Genomic DNA, 16,679 nt, shown 5'->3' with positions numbered 1-16,679 from the left:
GCCAAAGAAAATCTTGGAAGAGTGGAAGTGTCAAAATTTGGCTCTGCTAAACTGAATGGAGCTGATTGCTATTCAAAAGGTATTTCTCCCTATGTTCTCATGCAGTTGACTGTTTGAATACTGTTATTCAGTGTAAATTTTAGTTTACAGATCCTCAACAGGCTGCAGTCTTCCACTACTAATTTACAATCCAAAGCAATTTTTACTTGCTTACATTAAATCAAGCCACCTGATTTCCTGTCATACACAGCATAGCAAATGAAAAAAAAATTATGTCTGCAAGGTGAGGTCTTAATCCAACTGCTGTTGAATGGTTAGAAAATATTTACAAATAAAAATGTTCTAAACCATTCACATCTAGTCAAGAAAAATGGTATGACCATTTACTTCCTTTGTACACATTTCTTTTATTATTCTTTACATTATGTAGGCTGGTATCCCTAATGTTTGTATAAATGTATTTTGCAGAAATGTACAACAGCAGAAATTCCGCACAGATAGTCAGCTGGTTTTATTGTCTTACTCTACAGAATCCTGTACACACCGAGAATAGAGACATTTACAGAAAAACATAATTTCTCTTTAGAATACCACTTTTTACAAGACTGCAATTATACAGTAGTCATCTCCTTCCAGCATTGCCTATGTCAGCATATGTTTTTATTCTTGTGAAACAGGCATGTGGCAGAGATCAGTTCTGTCTATAAATATACAGTTTATGTTAGTCCTTCTATGTACAACAAAAGACAAATTACCCCAGCAAAAAGTCATGATACTTATATATCAGTATAGATTTGAACTACAGACCCACTTCTTTAACGAAGCTTACAGTATGAAAAAATAAGGATACCTCTTACCTACTGTAATATTTTCATCTTTTAGTTTCTTGTGGAGTAGACAGTGATACAAGCATTGCTTGCTTTGTGTAAAATATATTATTTTAAAATACCAATATACTGTCCTTCAAGTTAGAAAAATATAATTATGTCCTACAGAAATTTTATTGGATTAAAAAGCATATAAAAATATGGACCATCATTTCAGACCATATATGAAATTAGAAATAAAGCAGAAGAGAATGTATAATTATTTTAAAATATATCTTCTGGCTCAGTGAGCCACTTCTGATTTTTCATAAAAAGAGAACAAAGCTTATTTAGAAATTTTATGGCCAGGGACAAGTTTTGGCTACTGAGTAATAATACTACATTGTTGTTGTGGCTGAAGAAGAGCCAATGGAACATGTTTACACCCATTCAGTCTAAAGGATAAAGAGTACTGTGGTCACAGCAGAAACAGCTGAACAATACCAAAAGGGGATTGTAGTTTAACAAAGGGCAAAGCACCTTTCTTACAGTTTTTATTTACTTTGCATGTAAAAAGCCCCCAGTCTGTACGGTGCAGCAGTGCCCCAGCCAAGTGCCCTGTCAGGCTGCCCCGGGTGCTGCTTCCCTGAAGGAGCCCAGTGGCTGCACATGCCTCATCCCAAGAGCAGCCAAGCAGAAGCAGCTACAGAACTCTAGGACCTCACAAACTGTTTTGGTTATTTTTCCATTGGTAGGACAACTAAAGATTCAACCTATGAGGTTAATACAGGAAACCAACAAGCTAAATATTTTTATATTTTGAATTGTTAAAACTGTATGTCTTTTAATCCAAATTAACCTGTTTCTACGACCAGAAATCTAGCCAGTCATGTCAACTGTAACCAAAGCTGTGCTGGTTATGAATCTTTCATGTCTGGAAAGCAGATTTCCATGCTCAGCTTTCTTTCTTTTGGTCAGTTTCTCAGTGATGTGTCCTATGTGGAGCCGTTTCTCCTACAGTAGAAGTACTTCTGCAACTCACATTGCTCACTGCTCTTGCAATGTGAAAAGTCCTGGTGTGGAATCTGCCTCAATAGCACAGCAGAACAAATGCCACTAGGGAAATTATTGCTATGCTTCCCAGGAATGCAGGAAAAGAACATTCATGTAGAATATGCTGTAAAGATTTAAGAGGTTTCATTTTGTAAGGATATTTGTTCAGTGGGAAGGATTAGCATTATCATGTTTGATAATGTGGAAGATCGGAGAAACAACAAATTATCAGCAAAGTAACTTCTTGGTTTTCTGTTAAGTTCTGTAAGAAAAAGCAGCTCAAGCTAGAATTTATCCATTCCAGCACTGCGTAGCTGGCAGGAACCTAACCACTGCTTGCTGACTCAGAGGAAAGCCATCCCTGGACTTACACTGCCCAATGCTCCACAGCTGTTTACCTTGTATTATTTGGGGAAAAGATTTTTTAACATTGCTTTTCCTTGTCAAGAGAAACAGGAAAGGTGAAGCCACACATTTAATACAAAAATCAAATGCTCATCTAATACACCATACTAACTCCCTTGAAATTAAGGAAGCTGTACCAATTTATAGCAGCACAAGAACAGGCTCAGCCTATTTGACATGTTTTTGCCTGCCCAGAAACTACCACGCTATTGTGCCCTCTTAGTACCACAGTCCCTTCATAGCTCTGATTCTTTATCTATCTCATCTAGGTAATATTCATCATCAGTGGTGGTGTCACTGTCTGAGTCCGAGTAGGCAGCTGGGTCCTCCCCATAGGTATCAGTCAGCTCTCGGGGGGACGAGGCAGCTGATGACATTTTGCTCCCAGCAGAACTTGAGCTCAGAAGCTCAGCCCTGTTCATTGAAGAGCTCTCTGTATCTCTGAAAGCACCAGGGTTATTCAGTAGACATGGTCTCCATAATCGCCCTTCTGTGAGTGACCTCTTGATATTTTCCAGGAAAGCCAGTTGTTGCTCTTTGCCAAATATACCAAATTCCACAGAGGGATACATTAAATTTCTAGTGCTGTAACATTTCTCATCGTCTGACGCCCAGTTTTCATTCTCATCACAGGACAACAGCTCTGAGTAAGATTTAAATCTCTTCCCATGTATGCCATCTTTGGGTAGAATATTGCTTCCTGAGGCAGAGGTCTCAAGGGAATCTCGAGCACAAATGCCCTCAGAGAGGTGACGCTCACGCTGACATTTCACATGGCTCTTGCGCAACTGATAGCTATTGAGGTTAGCGTTTTCTAAGGCAGCAGGCTGAGAGGTATTTTGACGCTGACCAAGCACTGTCTGGGAAGTCAGGTTTTGCTCTGGACATGTGTCTGCCTGCAAGCAGCTATTTACATAGGTGTTGGAGTTTTTGTCAGTTAAAAGTAGCGAGGGAGGAGCACAGGTATGACTGCTAGCTCTTCCTTTCTCTTCATCCAGTGGGTATGAGGTAGTAGCACTGGGAGCAATGGGCTGGCTTTTGCTTTCTAACCCGAGATCAAGTGTTTGGGAATTCTTATTTCTTGTGGTTACTGCTTTATCTGGAAATAGGGTTGGGAGTCTTGGCCTATTTTCCACTTTCACTGCAGTTTTTTGAGGACTGATGGCTTCCTTGTGGGTATATGAACTTGTAAAAGGCCTCCTTTTGCTGTTAACAAGCAAAGAAGGATCATTCTGATTTTCAGTCTTCTTATTATCAGTTGTTCTTGGTCTTGGAGTATTCTTGTCAGAGTTCAGACCGTGATTCTGATTTTCATTGTCCAACTCCAGGAATGGCTGGTGGGAATCCGTTGAAATCAATGAGTCGAGGGACATGTTTACCTCTAAAGAAGTAGCACTTCCATCATTCTGTGAAAAAATGTTACTTATGTGTGGTTTGGGGGGTAAATTTTTACTTGAAAATTTGCGGCTTGTTTTGTAAACAGCTGCCAATTTATTTTTAATTGAAGGTCTGTTTTTCCTTTTTTCTATATCTTTGACTTTGTCTCTTGTGCAGTCGGAGAGAAGCTTGCTCTCCTCTTCTGCACTCTTTGTTATGTTCTGATCTTGTGTAACCCTGGGGACTTTATCTTTAATGTTCAGGTTGCCCTCATTACGCCTCTCTGATTCCTGAAAACCACTGTAAACTTTACCCATATGAGAACTCTGTGAGTTTTGCTCTTTTTTAATTTTTGAATTCTTTACTTCATCTGTATCTGTGCTAGCCACTCTGTCTAGCTGAAGAAATGGATCAGCACTGGAAGCTGTGCTTACCTCATATGTTTTGCTTGGAGACTCTGGAAGCACTTTGCTACAAAAGTTTGAACCATTCTCTTTTTTTCTTGAACTGTCACCCCTTGACTGCAGCCCACTAAATTTATTATTACACAGAGGGGTGGTTCGGCGTAGGACATCTGCTCTCTGTTTAACTTGGGCACTATCCCTGTACATATCTTCCACAGGAGTAAGTGGCACATCAGCATGCTCTGTGTTACCACTCCTTCCAAGGGAACTCTTCTCTCTGGAGCGGAGGAATAAACTGTTCAGATTTTTCTTGTTCACTTTTGGGGGCTGAGAGCAAGTTTCAGAGCTTCCTTTCTGTACAATATTTTTATTTGTTGAATTAGAATATAAAGGCTTCTCTAAATGTCTGGCTGGCTTGGGAGGGGTTGATAAAGTGGACATTAGTGGTGTGGCTCTTTGTAAAGTTTCTTTCTTTTCTTTTACATGCATTTCTGCCTTTTGGCTGCTTGAAGAATCAGAAACGGCCTTACCTGACTTAGCCACTATTGCAGTGGATTGTGGGCCACCAAAAGAAATTTCTTTTGTCACCACATCAGAAAGTACATTTTCTGTTAATGGAAGACATGCTGAATTATCTTTCTTGTTAGGTACCACACTCACTGATTTCTCAGAGCTAGGGGATAAATGAGAATTCTCTTCTTCACTATCAATAGCAGTTCTTAAATTCTGAGGTGTGACCAGAACTGAAGATAGTTGGTCAGAAGAATATGAAGACACCTCTTTTTCTGAAGTAGTAGGGGAAAAAACATTTGCTAAACTCACATGACCTTCATTTTTCTTGTTTTGTATTCTTGGTGACTGATCAGTTTCTTTGGGACAAGATAAATCTGCATCCTCTGAATTATCTCTAAAGAGGCTACAAAATGTTTTTGAATGCCTCCGTGGTAGTGTGTAATAAATTGAAACTAGTTCATGATACTTGACATGATCTTCATCAACACAAACTGTAAATGTGCTTGTGGTTTTATATTTCTGCAAAAAATTTCCCCCTTCCTTATAATCTGAAAACACAGAGGATTCTCTTCTACTTAGATGCTTACATCTGTCTGTCAGATCAACTGATGTACTGCTACTTACTGAATCACTACTACTTTTGGTTAAAGGACTGTGGTAATCTTTGTTACTTGTAGTAGCATTTAATGATGCTGATGTTAAAAAGGAACATTTTGGGTCTAAACAAGACACATCTCTTTGATTAGAATAAGAGGTGTCAGCTCTATGCAGAGTTTCAGACCTTAAACAATCGTATGTTGTTCTGCTTTCTCTAGGTAAAGAGATGGGTGTCTCTGACATAATACTACCAGCAATGCTAGCTGATTTTCTAGGCAAAGTGTAATAAATAACAAGGGGATCAGAAGATTTGGAGCTGTTTCTGCCAGGGGACCCAGTAATGCTAGAGCTACTGCTATGTCTTGGCGAGCTGTCTTGCTTGTGAAACCTTCTGATACAAGGTGAAGTACTCCTCATTTTTTCAGTTCCTTTTTCAAGGCAAAAATAACTTAAACTGTTTTCAGAGGTATTGGGTTCTCCATCAAAGCCATGCATATAAATATTTCCAGAATTTCCGTTTCGTGGAGAACTAGTAGTAACTTGTCCATTACAGTCCTTAGTAACTAAAGTGCTTGCATTTTGCAGTGTTTTCTGTGAAATCTCTTTGCTAACACTTGTCCTACTCACTTCAGCTGTTTTCCCCCCTTCTGCTCGAGATTCAGTAACAGTGCTATTTACCGAAGAGCTAGTTAGTGTTCCTAAGCATTTAGCATTGTCTTTATGAGAAAGTGCTTGTGGAGAGTTTTGCGAGAAACTAGATGAGAGCTCAGGAGGGCAGGACAACATGCCTTGACAGTTTGCTAATTTTTCAGTGGATAGAGCAGAAGTAACATTCAGTAGTGCAGACTGTCTCTTTGGAGTAGCTTTGTGAAGGGCTTCTGCATTCCAGGTATCCTGTTTGATGCTCTCTCTTTGTGCTGCATAATGCAGATTATGCTCCCATTCTTTCAGACTTGGAAAAAAAGGTTCCTTCCTGCTCCCATCAGCTGACAAAATACAGGGAGGCTGACTAAACATACTATTGGGTGGGCAGTCATTTTCCTTCATTTCTACATTTCTTTTATCAGCATTTGATGTATAAATTTTTGCAGTATCTCCTCTGGCAGTGGCTTGGGCTTGTCTCTTTGATGTCATTGTGTTAAAGACAGATACATCTCTTTGCCACATGGCAGAAGCATTGATGTAGCTTGTATCTGCTTGTTGAGGAACTGATGGTAACAGTGTGTCTTCACCTGGCTGTTTCACACCTTCAGCCTTTTCCAGGTGTGTAAAGTCTGCCTTTGTACTCCTTTGGGTAACAACAACTGAATTCCTGTTCAGTCTTGTAGGTTCTGGTTGGTCCTTTGAATTGGGAAAGACTGACTCATCAGTTCTGATACCAGATGAAGAAACAGAAGAGGTACAACTTAGCCAAGGCTGACAGCCCTCAGTGAATTCTGAAAAATTTCTGTTTGCACTTCTTGTCATCCTTTTGATACTTGTATTTTCTGGAGAGTACATGTGAAAATCATTCTGCAGGCGCTGTGAACCAAACTTGGCATTCTTTGCATGTGCCCACTGCTGGTCATTTAAATTAGCCATAAATGTTTCAAAGCTGGCATCAGGGGAAATAAACACATCATCACTGTAACACTGAGGAATATCAGCCCAAGAAGGATAGCTGTCTTTTCTTCCATAAGAATTTTTTTGGTTTGCATACAACCTCCTATGAGGAGAGGTGTCTCCATAGTAGGATCTAGAGAGATTATTTTCTGATTTATATAAAGGATAGTTTTCCCAGTTATCAAAGGGCAATGGAGAAGTAGCTTTGTCAGGGCAACTAACCCTACTGAAGCAATTACTGCTTGAAATAGATCTTCTGTAGTGGTGTTTTGAGTGGTAACTTGGGTATTTCTTAGTTTCTTGTAAAGAGCTGGGATATCTACCACGGTCTGTAGCATGAAACTCCATAAGTGATTGAGTTCTAAACATTGTTTCTGGAGTTTGTTCTGAAGAGTCTGGTGTGTTGTTCCATACAATGGAAGACAGAGGAATTCTCTTTGGGTTCTGTCGACCAAACCTTGGTACAAAACCATTCTTGCTCTCTCTTGCCAATGGATGCTGTAAACTAGATGCTGAGAGCTGATCAGAAGATACTGATGATGGACATCTCCGAAGGGAGCACACAGAGTAACTTCTGCCAGCTGTATCCCTGTTCATACAAGCCTTGTGCCTAAATCCACTGTTGTGTGTTATGGAGGGGGGATATAAGCTCCCTTCCGAAGAGCGCCCAAAAGAAACCGCAGAGAGCCTCCTGCGGTGCAGACGAGGATTTCCATCGACTGCATCACCATAACTGCAATCTTCCTGAAAGGCTGTTTGGTGCCAGTTTATATATGCACTGTGTAACTTCCTTGGTCTGATGAAAATCTTGTGTTCATCTTTGGCCCTTAGTGTTCTCATTCCATCTGGGAAGAATGTGCTAGGCATGTCACTCCAGTCATTTCTCTGTTGCCCCCTACTAACAGTCTGCCTCTTTGAAGTAGGGAATGCGCTACTACTTTGGACATTTGATGCACTGCTTGTAGAAACGATCCTGTCCAAAGGGTCTTGGGTTTGTTCCTGGGCCAGCTGGTCATCCAGATCACTTAGAACTGCACAGGAAAAAAAAAAAAAGATACTTGGTTTTGTTTTCTTTAATAATCTTCTGACTGCTTATGTTAAAATGTTTCATGTACTACATTAATAATCAGAACTGGCTTTAAAAGGAGTCAGCTTCTCAGCATTCAAAACCCTTCCCAAACCACACATTCTTCCTCCATAGGACTTTTCAGTAGTCACCCATTATGACTACAAGAAAAAAAATGCTCTCCTCCATGACTGCTCTTTATGTAAATGTTAATCTTTATGCCATTTAAAAGAAAAACAAAACAATTTGTAGTCTGAGCCCTCACTCACTGTATGTGTGTGTGTGTGTGCGTAAACCTTCCAAATATAATCTCTAAGCAAAAAAATCCCCGAAAATACTTCACTAGGCAAACACAGACCTTTCTCTGTGTTCGCAAAACACAGTTATGACATAACTATAAGAAAACAGGATCCTGCAAACCATCAACGAAGCATATTCAATAGTTTGGCATGTCCACTGTTTATTTCATTAGTAAAATAAGTTCTCTTCTGGATTGTATGAGCACTGAAAATGGCATTTTCTGGATAAGAAAGGGTAATTAAATAGTTAGGAAGCTGTGATTCAATCTAGCAAGAAATATGTATTTATATAAATATATATAGGCAGCCTCATGAACTGGAATTAAACACTATGTAGCTCAATTAACCAAGATATTCAGTCAGAAGACTGATAGCAATGTATTAAAACTATTTTTATTGTCAAAAGCAATTATGCCTTTGCTAATTATATTCTGCTATTTTCAAAATACTACAAATAACATACAATGGATATGATTGTTTTGTTACAGAATTTCCTAAGCCACTTAAATACATAAGATTGAGTGATCAGTCATTATAGACCTGTGCTAACACTACCAAAGCATAAGAAAGCGTGGATAAATATGTATAGTTGGAAGTAAATATGAACCAAAGGTACTAAAATTCTCCATTTTTCCTAAGTTTTTCTTCAGCACACAAAATAGAAGACTCCTGAGAAACCCAGCTTAGAACAAGAAAAAGAGGAGTTGTTTCTGAATCTTCCATTGGGAGGACATGAGCCAAGCTGAAAAAGAACTTGACTGGGGGTATAAAAAGGCTCCCAGAAAACTGAATGCCATAATGCCTCTTGCTTCTGCAGTTTGTGGCTTTACAGTTTATGAAACCAGGCCAAATAATTAATCACAATCAAAATTATGGATGCAGGAAAGATGCAATTCTCACTGAACCATATGTCTGCATCTGAGGGGGTGCAGTATGGGCTCCTGGCAGAAACAGCAGAGACAACTGTGCACAGTTACGTGGGATTCATCTGAACTGTACCAGTATGAGATGAAATGCACTCTAAGAGTGATCACTGACATCTCCTGAAATCAGTGCTGGAGTAGACATTCTGCTGTCAGACAAAGACAACAAAAAGTAGCCACTCTGCTAGAAATGAGCCATTTTTTACAGCCTGTGCTTTTGCAGAAAATTCTCTTAAACCACAGTAATTTCTGGTAACAATACTATCAAGCAATACTGAAATAAGGACACACACTTACCACTGAAAATCTCCTTCTCTAGCTGTTCATTCCATTCCAGTGTACTTTTCTCCATTGTTTCATTTTGGTTTGTATCAAAAGAATGACCACTTGTTTCAGCTGGCATTGGGGAATTACACATTTCAGCCTGTTAAAAATTGTAAGGTAACCTGGTTTTAGTTCTACATGTGGGTTCAAATCACATTTCACATATCGCATCACAAGCTGTGTCACAAATTCCAGAGGTGAGCAAACTCTGTCAGTCCATTAAATAAAGTATTATTAAAATACACAACTGAGGGTTGTAAAATTGCATGCAGTTTATAGACTTCTACACATATAATAAGGAGAATTACTCATCTTGTCCTCATCCTGTAGCATGTTTTGGATAAGGGAATAGTTTACTTATTTTATCCTAACACATCCTTATTGCATTGTATCTCTCAATTTAGTTTTCCACAATTACTTCTTCCTTGACCACTGACCTCCCAACAGAGATTTAATAATTTAACACTACAGTCCATTTTCTTATAGGAAAACAGCACTTAGTGGTAAAAGTGGGGAAAATGTCATCCTATTCCCCATCTGTGTTTGGATTACATGTTAAACTGAGAGGTTCTATCCCACCCATTTTTCTCTAAGCTCACAGTCTCAGATGGTGGAAGTGCAGACAACTGTTTAACTGCTGAATTATTTTAGCTGAAACTCTTCCTCCTTTTTTCAAAAAAACCCACCCTACTACCTTTTTCGTTCATCATAATATTTTACTCATCTATCTATATCTTTATATAATATGTTTCTATAACAGACAGGATTCTCTGATAAGATCTTTGCTCACTCATATATTAATATAGATTATCCCTTTGTTTTTGAAATATGAGAGAAGGGAGGTGGCCAGTTTACATCCTCTGTGGCTTTGATTATACACTGTATACCTTGGTTATGCCACCCAGTTGAAGATGAGGAAAAACATGTTAGTAATACAGGGTAATAAAATAATTAAGATAGAAAATATAATCCTTGGAAGAAAATCTGATATTTCAACAGCATGCACTTAAATTACATCAGAAATAAATCTGTTTTATCCTTAAAATGAGCTTGTGCTTATAAAATGGAACATCCATCCATCCATCCATCCATCCATCCATCCATCCATCCATCCATCCATCCAAAAAAACCCCAACAAATTCCTACTTCAAAATTTACATTTACATGGTAACCCTGTGCATGGAAATGTTGCACAAGAGGTTCTAGATTACTGCCTGCCCAGGCCAGCTACTCTTTTTCATCCTTGTACAAATGAAATGAAACAAAGTAAATACACTAGATTATTGTTTAGTGTGAGTTTTGATCTATTTACAGGTTGGTTACAGTTGCCAAGATATGTGAAGGTCCTGACCTAGGAAAATATCCATGCAATTATTCTGTCATTATGAGAGAACTGAAATCCAGCAGAGCTAGATGTCCTAGCTAGGAAAGCTTTGGATTTTAACAGACAAGCTCAGTCTACTGCATGGAACAAGTTCACAACGCAAACATTTTACTCAGCATTTAAAGCAAGAAGTGCAAGAATACTATTTAAACATATGTTAAAGCAACACCCTACACCAAGGGGACTGCTTTTTGAAAAATTGCACAAACATTGCAGACAAGAAATGGATAAGCTACTTACCGTTGCCATTTCTTCCACTTTTGAGGGTGGGCTAGCAGAACTGTCATATCTGTAGGCAGAGGGATTTAAATGTTGGTTTTGAAAACAAACTTGCTGTAATTTCATCAGGTAGCAAATATCCAGCAGCTTCTCATTTTAACAACTATTGAGAAGCATCTGAAAAAAAACTTGCTCTATGAAGAATTCATCCTTACCTCCCCCCTGCCAATATCCTGCAAAAATAAAGTGCTCAGAAAATGTACCATTCAGTTTGGCCTTGTCAGCTTGCAAACTTCATAACTGCACAGCCAAAAATGAACTCAACCTACTGACATCTCAGTGTCTGCAACAGAGCTGTTTCAATCCAGCATGATGGTAAGATGGTATTCATTCTTTTTCCAAACAACAATAATTTAGTAGGTACTAGTCATAGCCTAAGTTATATACTTGTTAAGTTCTGACTGGTTTGCATCTGCAGTTCTATTGTTTTTCTCTTCCGTTTCACCCTACTCAGACGCAGAGCCGTGCTCTGTCCCTGCAAAGGAGGAGAGACAGACAGCAGATTGGTTTTGGTCTGAACTTTGGAACCTTCAGCTATTCACCCAAAACAGCCTTTATTTACCAATTTTTAAGACATGGTAGAAGGCTCATCTTCTTTCCTAAGCTATTTAAGGCTGCAAGGGCTTGGCAGAGTACTGGCTCGAGCGTCCATGAGTAATGCAGTGGTTAGAACAAGCCGAGAAGCCCCGAACAAAAAAAGTACTCTGTTTGATGGGGTGACTTGCAGACAAATACAAAATAAATGAAAGAAACAAGAACAGGACTAGACGTCACCGAGTCTATTCAAGTCTGCAGATCCTTGTTTTACAACTAAGCAAACCCAGTCCCTTCAAAAGCCCTGAAGGAAATGTTGTTCAGCCTGTGCTGATTGCCAATTCTTCCTCGTCTCAGAAACTGTTTTTTTCCCAGGAAGTTAATTCTTGGGAGAAAATGAAGTAGGGAAAGATGGTTCTGCTCAGTCCTGTTTGTCTCAAAGTCTTTTTGAATGACCTTGTTCTTAGGCTCTTAAAGCCTCCCTGTGCTCAGGTAGACTACTTTATTGTGCTTCAACAGCAAGTATAAACCGGCTTGTTGGCAAGTTCTTTGTGGCCCAGCCTTTCCTCCTGAAGTGCTTTGTCATTTGTTTGCAATGTGCTTGCAGGCAGGGAAGAACAGTTGAAAGGTGCAATTTGTTTTTGCTTCTGTAATTGTGAACTGTAAAACCAGGATTCCTCTCTGACATGGGGTCCAACTGAAACCAAACAAGCCTGTTGACTTCAGCGGGCTTAGGATTCGGCTAGACAGTCTGAATCTAAAATTCCTAATTTTTCCTTGTACTCTGAATAAAAACAGCCATTAAATCAGGGGGTTACCTCCCCCTTTGAATGAAGTTGACAGAACCAGAACTCAGAAATGTATGTAGCTTTTCCTTTAAACTTAAATAAAGTTGTGTTTTAATGCTTCTAAAACAAATTAAGAATGAAACTTACATTTCAGAGCTTTTACAGTGATTTCCTGAAAATTAAGTTCAGTAAAATCCTGTGGCTTAGCAAGTTACCATAGTTTTACTTATATGCATAACGAAAATGCAAAAGCTTTGTTAGAAGCTTTCTTCTTCAGCTTTACTGTGCAAAGCCACTCTTTGGCAAAGCCCAAGAGCACAAAGCTCTCCCCACTTGATGTTGTATTAATTGCTCCTTGCAATGAACCTACGTGAAGCAGTCATATTAGTTAGAAATGTCTTCTGATAGTCTAGGCAAAATTTAAATTTTCATTTGCACCTCTGGCACTATTCTAAATTCATCTGTGTCTTTATTGTCACTGTTCTCTAGAAATAACTGCTCATTTTATCCTGCTTTATTTTTCTCCCTGCTAACTTACACTGACGAGGTTATTTTAATATTTTCTTTATGCCAATCTCTCTATTTCCCAAACTGCCTTATTAGTTTCTATGAACTGTTTTAATTTTTCCAGCATTTCAAAAGTAAAGTTTTTCTTACTTTCAGAGAAATATTGCCTAATTTTAGGAAAGAGTAATTCAGTTTCTTTTTTGGTTAATGACACTGAGCAATGTTTGTATTATTTTACACACAATGCATATACACATATTTGTAAATATTGTCTATTATTCATAAACAGGAAAGAAGCAAAAATTATGTTCAAGTTCAGAAATATTTGCCATCTGGAAATTACTCCTCAGTATGGAAAATGAGAAATTATATTTTCTACTTTTCCACTTACATACATATGTATCTTCTTATGACAATCAAATGGAAGATTAAAAGTAAAAGATGACTATCACTACTGGTAACAAGAATGAAAATCCATTAATTAAAATCTGCTGTGAATTAGTATTTCCACAGAGGCAAGACACCTGTCTTCTCCAGGATACCACCAAGCTGTCTAATATCAGTATAATCCACTTTCTTCAATACCATTCTTATTGGTACTATGTAAAAAGCCAACTAAAAACCAAACGCATAACTCACATATGCTGAAAACACAATTAAACAGCATTTTCATCCAGGATGAATCACACTTACATATATAGAAAATAGTAAGGATGAATTCAAGAATGCTGACACCTTTGAACCAAAAGTGATCAAACTGCCTTCAGAGTACAGTTACAAACCTTTTATTAGCATCTTCTGTATATCCATGTGAGCGCACTCCTTCCTGCAGTATCCATAATTTATTCTCACAGTAGAACACCACCGCAGCTGCCGAAACTGTCTCTCCAGAACTGAAAGGACCCTCTAACCAGCCATTAATGTTTAGCCATTGAAAAGCTTCTGCCAGTTAGGATTACTTAAGGATTTACAGAGCTGCGTCCTATAGTGTTTCACTAGTGCTCCAAAATAACTCTACCTGGTGAGAGGCAGACTGTTTCAGTGCTTTGCCTATGCATAAAGCAAACCACATGCCACGGCAACACCTAGAAGAGGGTGGGGGAAGTTTTCAACAGAGAGGCGTGACTAGAAAATGTAGCAATCAGCTCAGTTACACGTCAGGATTGACTTGTTTATTTTTCAAGTTATGCTCGGTCAGAAATCAAAGGCATCTGAGCCTGAGATACGATAGATTTTCCATGGAAAAGCCAGATAAACACACATGAGAAAAGCTGATCTAATGAGTAGGCACAGTTTGTTTTTTTTTTTTTTTTTGCCTCCTTAAATTAAGAAATCATTTCAGTCTTAGATTCTACAGCAAAGCCTCGACCTTCATGTGTGCATTGGCTACCTCGCTGTGCACCAGGGTAAAGCACCCTTGAAATCTGATTCTCAGTTACACAAGTGTCCCTTTATTCTTCAGGGAAGACTGTGGCCCAGCATTTCTGTGTTCCAGGATAAGGGGCATTACCAGGTCACAAGAAAGAAGAAGGAGAAGATGACAGGTATGGAGCAGTGTTAACACTGCATATTCTTTTTCTGTGTTGTGTTGTTATGTAAGAGAATTGTTACTAGTGAAAATCCACAAAGCTAACCTCACAGCCTCTACTTAAACCTCTCCTTAAATCTCCTGCTTTGATACAAACACTTCACAATAGCAAGCTGCTCTGTTACAAAACCTACGTATCTGACTAATCATAATTTCTTTAGAGGCTTGCATTCCCTGTCATTGTTTATTACATCTGTTCCTTGTCTTGCCATCATGCCAGCAGGGAGCCCCAGGCACAGACCAGAATACTAGTCTGAGACTCACTGAGTGAAAATCGGCTTTTTGTACCAAAGATCTTGCACCTTTATACTTAGTTTTCACAGCACTGCACAATGCAGCTCTACCTGTGATTGCCAGTCCCAAGCATTACCCTGAAATGCACACAAGAATAGTAAGACTTCATTCACCTGTTGCTGACATACGGCCACACAGGACAAAACTTAAGAGACATCAGGCAGCCTCACCAGCCTGACTGTAGCTTCCCCCACCCCTTTTCCTCTGAACAGCAGCTTCATCCCTGGGAATGGCAAAGGAGAAGGATGCTCTTCAAACAGCAGCTCGAGAGCTGTGTATGAGACCAACTTTGGTTCAGATTCAAAAACCAAAGGAAACCAAAGCAAACCCAAGTACAGAATCCAAAGCACCGACAAAGCATGGAAGGCAAAAGGACCAAGAGCCGTCTGGGTTGCCTGGCTGGAGCTAAAGCTGCAGGGCTGCCTCTAAGCTGCCTCTGGGCTAGAAATGGTGGGAACTGATGCAGCAGAGCTGCCTGGGGCCGGTACTCTCTGCCATGACTTGGGAAAGCTATGCTTTCCTATTGTATCACAGCCATAGGGCACCAGATCCCCATGCACCTTACACTGTGTCCTCTTGAGAGGGAATGAAACAGGATGCAGCTGCTCCTAAATCTACAGTCTTTCATATACTTTAAGTCTTTATGCAAAACCTGAGCAAAATAAGTTTAGCCAAGAGAGTCTACCTACTACTTGTGACTTGACCCTTTCTTCTGACACAATACAGATAATCTCTCATTACAGGACCAAGTAAAATCCCAATCTTCCCAATGATGTAAAAAGCAAGAGACTGAAAAAATAATTTAACAACATTTTCTAAAAATTTTTAACTTTGCTTTAAACCACAGAACAATTAATATACTTTTCTAAAGCTGGAAATAATGTATGCTCTGATTATAGCTCACCGTGGTTGCTTCTGAGTCTGGGTTTTCCTTGATCTTCTAAAGGAGGAAAGCCAAGCAAAAGGTGATCTGAATCCCAGAAAGGAAGCTGAAGTGTTCTTTTGTGCTTGAGGATTTGTGCGGGACGACATGTTTATTTCTTTATGATCTAAAAATGTGATAAAAAGGAGATTTGCTTTGAGTTCTTAATAAAGACAGTATTAAAATATACATAAATGTTATGTCTTCATAAACAATTTTTTTTGCTTACCTTTTATGTCAGGTAAATCCAGTTTTGACATTTTTGGACAGACAATGTGACATACTGGTTTATAATGACTAACTAGTTGACAGAAAGATAAACAGGTCTAAAGTTTCAAAATGTATTATTTGTTTTGGGTGATGCATGTGAGATACATGAGGCTGATTTTCACAAAGTAATCAGAACTCAATTTCTTGAAAATCATATCTGTTTTAAAATACAGGCAAATAAAACATTTGAAAATTGAGGCACCCACAATCATTACTCACTTTCTTTTTATGTTTGTAAGAAATATAAATGTGACAACCCAGAATACACAATGACCTAACTGACTGTAATGTAACTACATAACACCAACTCAGACTAACATGTCCTCTGTATATAGATTTCCTTACATGGAATTCCTGTGGCCACATGGAGTACTTTTTTTTTTCCTGCTACAAATTGCATATCACATCTGTATTTTCAGTGCAAGTTACCATGAATGATTTCTTTGGAAAGGTTATGACTTGTTTTCTTCAAATGGAACATAAACTCAGTCTGCCTGTAAAAAGCAGCTGGCATTTGGTGGGAAGATGAGGATGAGTATCACTTATAGAAAAGGGAAAGAAAGGGCACAATCTGCACCACACCACAGTGAACTGGAGGACATAAGGAAACAAGATGTCACTCAGGATAAGGCATTATTTTTTTTTCCATTTAAAGCAACGCATGCCTGAAACAATACAATAGCCTGAAAATGGCTTATCCAATAACTGTAGGAGAAAGCAAACCCAGAAATTAGGGCTAAGTGT

General features: G+C 38.8%; 1 protein-coding gene across 2 annotated transcripts in view; it reads right to left on the bottom strand.

Annotated features, from left to right (window-relative positions):
- EXPH5 (exophilin 5) overlaps window positions 1-16,679 on the bottom strand; it is a 37,324-nt gene continuing 20,645 nt past the window's right edge. The window contains exons 3-6 of one of the 2 annotated variants that reach the window (XM_064409356.1): window positions 15,648-15,792; window positions 10,994-11,042; window positions 9,343-9,469; window positions 1-7,788 (exon numbers count right to left, since the gene is read on the bottom strand). In XM_064409356.1, the coding sequence (XP_064265426.1) occupies window positions 2,501-7,788; window positions 9,343-9,469; window positions 10,994-11,042; window positions 15,648-15,792 (5,609 nt within the window). In that variant the 3' untranslated portion in view covers window positions 1-2,500. Of the gene's footprint in view, window positions 7,789-9,342; window positions 9,470-10,993; window positions 11,043-13,643; window positions 14,150-15,647; window positions 15,793-16,679 lie in introns of those variants that run through there. The other variant, XM_064409357.1, reaches the window with a different exon arrangement.

Source organism: Passer domesticus, chromosome 2 (genome assembly GCF_036417665.1).
Source record: "Passer domesticus isolate bPasDom1 chromosome 2, bPasDom1.hap1, whole genome shotgun sequence".
Taxonomy (NCBI): domain Eukaryota; kingdom Metazoa; phylum Chordata; class Aves; order Passeriformes; family Passeridae; genus Passer; species Passer domesticus.
This window is presented reverse-complemented; position numbering and strand designations above follow the sequence as displayed.